Raw genomic sequence first — 8,814 nt, 5'->3', positions numbered from 1 at the left:
GAACATATATCGAACTTATTGAATCGCTTGCAGCTAGTTGGTTCATAGTGATGATCCAGCTGATGGTGGATCGACAAGTATTTGATTGTGAGGCGTATTAAAATTGTAATAAGTATGGCTAAATTGCTTGCCCTGGATAAAGTATCAAGGTTGTTTGAAATCATTAGGCAAAATGGTGGTATTAGAGCTTCTCTTTATAAACTATACAGGTAATAGCAAGGGAGGAGTCAGTATTAGTTCGTTGAGAATATCGGTCTATACTAACTGCCGAATGTTTTTATAGGATGGATGAGTTGAAGCTGGGTACCCAAGTTGGAGAGGATAAATTTGGAAATAAATACTTTGAAAATAAGATGTATTTCTATGGTAAGTTGTGTGCCTGGAGGTATTACCTCTTCAATGCTTTTTGGATGTGTTTTATAAAAAGAAGCATCTCCGAGGATTTACTTTGATATAATTTTAATATCCCCTGCTGATCTTTAATAAAAACTGACATTTCTTGATAATTTTGGTTTGACTGTGGTCAATTTAACATATTTGGACCGTGATTGATTCCCAGCCTACTTGTCCTAATGTTATGGATACAACCCGAAACTTGTCATCAACCATGTCAACTATAACAATTTTCTCTTAAACCCAAATAATGAACTAGAAGTTCAACTTCGTTCTCGCAGGAGTTTTCCCTAAAAACAACACCTAATTTATATATATCTAGGTTTCAAGCTGTTTTGTTGTTGAAAAAAGTAATATCGCATGCATCAGCCGTCAAGTATATCTGTAATCAATCAATCTCTCTATGTTGTGTATATTTTGTATTCACAATTTTCCAGTAGTTCGTTATTGTGTGATCTTGGGGAGTTTTTCACTTGTATCCCCAGATATGGCGCTGTTCTCAAGGCTAATTTATAATGCCTGCAGGTTAGCATTTCATCTATCTGAAAGATTTTGTAGTATAATTTTCACCAACCTTTACATTCCACAATGTGGAATTTCAATTGTGGGCATGAAGGGAAGGGAAATGAAATATTGGTAGGCTGTCAAAAGTATTTTGTGAACTTTTTGTGAGAAGGGGTATACTAAGTTGTATTTTCGTGTAAGTCCTCGGCGATTTTTTCTTTTGGAAGCTTACATGTTTTTGAATGCCTCCCTTTCCAGTTAAGTTAGATGTCATCATTTTAAATATTCTCATTGTTCTTTAGAATTATTGAGTGTATTTTTCATATTAGCATAACTTAGCTTTTGACATTTTAAGAATTTTCCAACTTCCACATTGTACCATCAACTACCACTCAAATCCTGCCCATTTTCAACAATCACATTCATTAAAGAAATGTCAGAAAATCACCAGTCTTCATGATAATTGCAGGATTGCCTAAGATATTGTTGGTAGTAGGGTGGTTTATATTTGAAAAAGGCCATAATGGCAATAGCTATAGAAGTAGGACTCGGGAAACTGATAATGCAGGCTGGAAATGGGAAAAAGAAATATACTGTGAAACAGTAAGACTGTGAGAGGGTAGTTGTTGATGAGTGAGATAGTATGGAATACAATGATAAGTGTTTTAAAAAAAGGAGCAAATGAAATAATTGGAGAAAATAAGTATGAAGAAGTGAGGTCTGGTTTCACAAATAATGTGCCAAGCAAATAGAAGGGGAATATGAAGCCAGTGAAAAAGTGATTCTGAGAGAAACCGGGAAAAAACTGCGAGGAATATCAGGAAAAGAGATGAGTCCTACAAGATCTGCAGGAGACATAAGAAACTAATGTTAAGGAATTTACTAACACGAATAAACCCTAAAGAAATTTTGCAAAGCCTTGGATCAATAAAAATGTTGTCGAACCTAAGCTGGCTTGTTGCAAAAATATAGAGGGGTATTGGAAGAAGTTAAGGAGGCAATAGAATGATTGGAAGAAAAAGAGCTGTTGAATTAAGGCAATGAAAATGTTGATCATGAAAGATAGGGGATTCTAGGCGGTAATGGAGGAAAGCCGGAGTTTAAAGTCCCCATTACAAAGAAGTGGAGATTAATGTGTAAAAAACTGAAGCACAATGAAATTCCAGAAGTAAATAACAGGCAGACTAATCACCTGTGAAGGGCAAGCAGCCAATGATGTAAATTACTTACAATACAATTTAAAAAACAGGAAATATACCAGAAAATTGTGTTACTTTAGTGCATAAAATCCTGTCTAGTATAACAAATTTAAAATTGTGACAGGTTGTAAGAAGTAATATCAGTGTTACATTCACCTTATTACCAGTGCAATTGAACACCTCTATATCTTCAGACAGATGGTGGAGAAACATGAACATGGAAATGATCGGCGTGTCCTATTTGTGGACTTTAATCAAGTCTTTGTTAGTGAGAATAGAGGAAAATTATATGAGATAATACTCAGATTTGGAATTCCTCAGACATAGGTTCAGATGTCTATTGAGTATCACCAAGGGTTAAGTTGAAATTAGTAATAAACTCAGAATGGAATTTACTAAGGGTGGTAGCAAGTAGGTGGGGTGGTTCACCACTGTATTTATAATAGGTTATACAAAGCAATTGATGTCAAAGATTGAGTCAACGTCAAAGTAAAATTTTTAATAATAAAATCATATATGAATCGTGCACGTCCAAAACGTTATAATTGCCAAAAGTAAAATTATACAGGAGAAGAAAAAATATTTTGCAAAGAAAAAATTTATTATTAAGTAGGTGAATAACACATAAAATTATTTTTGAAGTAGGCATTGTATCTGTAATTTTTAAAAATAAAAATTCTCATCAGTTAACATTTAAAAAAATGTTTTTTATTAATTGCAACTTAAAAACGTAAAACCTTAAACAAGTCACTGCACATAATGATTAGGAAAAGTTCATATTCTTTTGTCATCTTTTGGAGCTGCGTTTGGTGGAGTTTCCTGTAACATTTCTTCAAAGTACTCTCTTACTTAATTCTGTAGATAAGGCATCATTTTCCTGATGTCCCCTTTTTTCTTTTCTGGCACGCCAAAGCATGTTCTATATAATAAATTTGAAACTCCAATAGCCGTAAACAGTTTACCTTTCTAAACAAAGTGAAAATGAAATTAATTGGCTAGCGCCACAAGTCAAAAAGGGGTAAAGGTAAAAAAGGATAATGAGGTAGGTAAAAGGGGTAAAAGGTAAAAAAGGAGAGGATAAGAAAGGTGAATACGAATACGCGTATTTCGGCCACAAAGTAGCCCTCTTTAGCGTACTGAAGGGTAATCGTCACTACAACACGAGTCGAAGTGAGAAAGGGTAAGGGCAATCCGAAGAATATATAGTGTTACATGTAGGCCGTGGCCAAAATACGCGTATTCGTATTCACCTTTCTTATCCTCTCCTTTTTTACCTTTTACCCCTTTTACCTACCTCATTATCCTTTTTTACCTTTACCCCTTTTTGACTTGTGGCGCTAGCCAATTAATTTCATTTTCACTTTGTTTAGAAAGGTAAACTGTTTACGGCTATTGGAGTTTCAAATTTATTATATATTACTAGCCGTAAGAGCTCATTTCTATCAAAAAGCATGTTCTGTTTAGAGGCAAATTCATATTTCGAAAATTCTCCAGTCGCACCTTTGTTTAGGATGATTATACTTTTGCCCCGGTTTATCAATTCGCCAAAGTTTGTAGCCACTTGTACTTTACCGAATTCTGCAGCTGTTAGTCGAAGCTGGGACGCAGATGAAATTCTGAGCTTCTTTGTATTAAGGAAGGCCTGGGCTGTTGTCTTGAAATCGTAAAACTCTCCTTTAATCATACACGTAAATGGATTCTTATGGGCTGCACTTGTAATTACTACTGCAATATCATTCAGAGTGTGAGCCTGGCAAACTTTTTTATTCTTCTCAATCAATGCAAAATCTCTGTCACGGCTGAGAAAATTATGGTTGGGAGAAATCATAAGAAAACAGGTAAAATGGACGAAGGGCATATTCATTGGCATTGGGATGTTGAAGACTGCTACTGAGGGGAGAATGTTCGGCAAACAATGAAGGGGCAGGAATAGGATAGGGATGTTAGGTGCGAGGAAGAGAGGAAGGAAGTATACAGAGGTGAAGAGGGGCATGCTGTAGAATAGGATGTTGGGTTGTGTTTTGTTTGGAGAGACAAAATATTTAGATGGTAGTTGTTGTCATCCAAAACCTACCTTAACTGGTTGATTGCGTAATAATAATTGATATAATTTATGCCATTTGTTTATCCAAGTAAAAAACTCTTGAGGGAATATTTAGTAATTTTTGTTGTTTAGTTATATTAATATTCTGTGAAATGGTAAGGTCTATCCTTGCCTCTGATATCATAACTTTGGTTTCGTTGGTGTATTAAAACAATGGAAGTTTGAGAAATGAAAATTTTTTATTTCTTAAACTTCAATGTTCAATCTTTTAATTGGCAGGTCGCAACAGATGGGTTGAGTATTCTGACCGTGTTGGCATGGATTATGATGGCAGTCAGGTGCCAGCAGAGTGGTATGGGTGGCTGCACTACAAAACAGATCTGCCTCCTCACAAGGTTAAATGTTATTTTTTATTTACCCACTAATTCCATGGTAATTTGTAACCTACAGTGTGAAACACAATGAAATTCAAGTTCATTAGCAGCTGCAAGGATTGAAGTTGGTGTAAGATGCTAGTGGTTGAATAGTATGAGGATTTAAACTCGACTTAAATTTCAGTAGCAGAATTTCATTCCTGTAGCACTCTAAAAAAGTAAGAGTACTCAATATATCTCTCCCCTTAATATAACTCCTTAAACATTTCTAAGGGGAAAAAGTACCACTATACCCAATGCAATTAAAAGAAGAATGCTTATGATTCTAAGGTGCCACAGCCATGAAACTAGTTGAAAAATATATTTTCTGCAATACGAAGTCTATCTTGTGGTACTGTCATCTTAACATCTTTACCCAAGTTACCTGTCGTCAACTCTCTCCTCCAAATAAAAGCTTCTCTACCTGGTGCAATTCTTCTTTTTATGTCCCTGTGACTGTGACCATGTTCCTCTCGATCCAGTTCACACTCTCCAAATTTAACATTTAACTTAGCCTCCTCTTTTTTGAAAACATTTTTACCTTTGTTTTGTCCTCATAGATTCTCCTGCCATAGTTATCACTCAGGTTTTTTGATGTCCTAAGTAGTGATTGTAACCTTAGGTTGGTACAAATTTGATTATTTAGTGTGAGTTATTTGTCAAAAAAATAAAATAATTTTTTAAGCTTTTCCATCATGTTCCTGCTTATTTAATGGTTATGTTCGGAGTAGTTAAGTAAGTCAAGTGTGATGTTAATTTTTATAAAATTGAGTTAATCTGAATTTTTTCACTCAAGCGTTTCAGATGATAGTGTTGGCGCATCTGTTTATCACAATCTAAAGATTGAAAAATACTGCATGTTCCATCAAGAATATAGTTCACTTAGGGTGAACTTCTTGTTATTCTATGCCGGCACCTTACTCTGCCATCATACTCTTGATAATAGACACATTTTATTTTTACAGGACCCAGCTAGGCCTAGGTACAAATGGTTGGCAGAACATACAGAAAACCCCAGTGGGACATCTGGAGCTTATTACCCATACTCTACTGTCCCTCCTAAAATTCAGGAATGGGTTCCACCGAAGAAATAATTTATATTAGTCATTGCAGTTGTTGTAGACATGTAAATATCTTTCTCAAATAAATGAAATATATGTATTTAATGTGATATTTTAACTCTATAGATCTTTTATGGGCTGAACAAAATAAATTAACTTATAAAATTAAATTGCACTGTTTTTGACACCCAATTTATGGCTCTGAACATATAATAATTACCAATAGCTAGAGATTGATTCCAATCTGAGACAAATAGTTTCTTGGGTAAGGGTATATTTTGTCATGTACTCTGAGAAATATGCGCTTTCAAAAGTGGTTGTCAAATCCTTTAAGTTTGAGTGTGGCACCCTGGATTTTTGGTCCTTGCCTCTGGAATACCTGTTTCCATTATAAATCTCTGGACAAAGGAAAATCTAGTGTAGGTATTGTCATCTATGTGAAGTCTCATTCCTCTCTGATTCTTACCTGATTTCAGTTAACTGTGATATTTGCAATTGATGCCGATTTGCAATTAAATGTGATAATGCAATTATTAACTAATGTCATGATATATCTGGACTGTAGCTCATGGATAGAGTTCTCTTTTCCAATTCGTGTCAGATTCCCAAGAGTAGCACTAGTGGAGAAGAATTCTTTTTCACTCATTGGTGTCTACTATTCTTTGATGTGAAATATAATTTTTATTAATATGATGTAATATTCACTGTGTACATCCTTTGATTCTTCAAACTTAAGAATAATGAAAACATAAATATACCAACCACCAAATTATATGCTGTTTGAAATTTATAATAAATTTCTGGGGTTGAATTTCATTTTAGGGATGGAAATTGGAATACATTCTGGTTTTAATCTGAATCCTGAGGTAAAAAGCCTGGATTTGGCAGAATTTGTTTGTAGACTCTGGTTTGCGTACAGCCCAACATTTATTTTTTCTCATATGAATTAAAGAAGTTGATACCTAATATGTACCCATATGCTTGAGTAACTGTGTAACAATCGCTCAGTTTTCTTAGGATAATTCAACAAATGAAAACTGGGGCTTGACCAATGAGATATAGTTCTAGCAAACCCAATGGCCAGTGTTTGATGTCATTCCATGTTAAGATGTCCTGTTAATATACATGATTTTAACCTCTTGGATGTTCATCTATTGTAAATAATTTGTTACTGGGATGGTCTTTATCATAAATTTGCACATTAAACAATTGGTATTAAACATTATGCATGGATAATGAGAATTCTAATCATTTAGGCGCATCATTTTAAACTTTTCATTAACACTATTTACATGTTTGGTGGTAATTTTTCATTTGCGTTTATTTAATAAGAACAGTCATATATTAATTTTTATTTCCTTAAGTAATTCTGATAGTGTAAGCTATATAACTATAAATCTCAGACCGGTTTTCTGTAATGGCGTGCAACTTCAATTTCAACAGCTTAAAATTTATTTGTCGGCCCTCATCATTTCATAGGTATTATTTCTTTATCTCTTCCTCGGGTACCCTAATGGCTTGCCTCATTTTTTTTTTTAGTGTTTATCCACATGGCCATTGGTGAGGAACCCTATCTCTATTGCTTCAAGAACCATTACCTCGCCTGAAAGTTCCACTCCCGGTCAATGGAATGCCCTCTCATCTCTGTTCCATCATCGGATGGAGTAGAGATGAGAGTGCATTATTAAACTAAAAAGTGCATAATGAAACTAAACATTTATTATGAAAGAATGAGGGTGCAAATAATGAATCTTCCATAGTTCTTTTATGGCTCTGGTCAGTTCCTTCTCTTGATATGTCTTGAGCAGTTTGTTTCCTTGAGTCCCAGTGAATTGTGATATTGGTGTTGGGTCTATCTTGTGAGAGGCTTTTCCCAGTCCTTAATTTTTTTAAAATATTTACAGTAATATTCTATTTGATGGCATCGCATAGGAAAGAGATGAGAAATTTATTAAATCTATATGCTGATGGTTTGTCAGATATGCCATTGTAGTATGATGAAGACAGCGGCAAGAGCGGATGTGATTCCAATTGTGTAGTGAAGGTCGTAAAAAGAAAATCCACTTCTCTCTTGATGAGTGAAAGTGGCTCCAATAAGCATGCTAATGAAGACATTACTTAACCAGGAATCTCGACTACATGAGAAAAAAGATTCTGATCAGCATCTAGAGTAGTTGAAGAGTGAGGCGAAAATATTGAACAATGGGCAGTTTACATTTTCTCATAAAAGTAATGTGCTTCTGGTGAGTTGGAAAGACAAAAAGGAGGTAAGGATGATTAGTACTATTCACTGAACTAGGACGGATAATACACAGCTGAAAAATAGGATCACAGGACTGCCAATCAAAATCCTATCTGTGTTTTGAAACTCAATAAGGCGTAGATAGGAAAGATATGTATTTATTGTATTATACAAGCATGAGTAAAACAATGAAATGGTCAAAGAAAGTAGTGCTGCGGCTTATCAATTGTGCTCTTTTAAATATTTTAGAGCTTATAAAATACCAAAGAGCATTTGCTTTAAAGGCTTTCTGCTTCAAACCGCCAAATAGCGGGCAAGGAGTAGAGAGGAGGCAGATGAGTCATTCAGAGGACGACAGTGATGATAAGCTGACGCCGCATGTTCCTTCAAGGAATCACCCATATCGTCTCTTGAGAGACCTTAGTAAACATAATCTCGTTCCTATCGTGGGTAATAGGAAAAAAATAACACACAAGAAGATGCAAATTGAGTAATTATAGAAAATGTAGGAAGGAGACGAGGCATGTGTGCTCTTATAGTAATGTTCCTCTTGACAAATGTGTTTCATGGAATATCACACTAGGAAGAAATAATTAAATTATTGGTGAGTATTGCATTCAAAGTTAAGTTAACAATATTTAAGAAAGTTACGACGATTTGACGGAAGCGATGCATGTTCAAAGACTACAATTGAAAAATCCGTCGGAACGGAGGGTTAAAACCTATTTAAATACCCCGGTACGCAACGTGTTAAAATGGTGCTCGGCGATACGTAAGACTGGTGACTGTAAATTTACCAATAGGTGATCTTCCTAAAATATCTGCGGTTGCGGCTGAATTGGTGTTTTGAATCGGATTATATTATTAATTGTTATTTTAAAGTAGAATAATTGTTATATTAATTTAAATAGTAATTCAATGGCAGTCACATCACTGTCGTCAGTGACGGTGGCGACAA

At 34.9% G+C, this 8,814-nt stretch overlaps 1 protein-coding gene across 1 annotated transcript; it reads left to right on the top strand.

Moving 5' to 3' along the window:
• Positions 1-26: 26 nt before the first annotated feature.
• Positions 27-5,719, top strand: ND-B17.2 (NADH dehydrogenase (ubiquinone) B17.2 subunit). Its single transcript, XM_071594079.1, has 4 exons — positions 27-209; positions 284-366; positions 4,420-4,535; positions 5,519-5,719. Exons 1-4 carry the CDS (start codon positions 115-117, stop codon positions 5,645-5,647), a joined length of 423 nt encoding a protein of 140 aa, XP_071450180.1. The 5' UTR covers positions 27-114; the 3' UTR covers positions 5,648-5,719.
• Positions 5,720-8,814: the final 3,095 nt, after the last annotated feature.

The sequence above is a fragment of the Hetaerina americana genome, unplaced genomic scaffold (genome assembly GCF_022747635.1).
Source record: "Hetaerina americana unplaced genomic scaffold, ioHetAmer1.1.p SCAF_6, whole genome shotgun sequence".
NCBI classification, from domain to species: Eukaryota; Metazoa; Arthropoda; class Insecta; order Odonata; family Calopterygidae; genus Hetaerina; species Hetaerina americana.
Note: the sequence above shows the minus strand (reverse complement) of the source record. Positions and strands in the feature narration are given on the sequence as shown.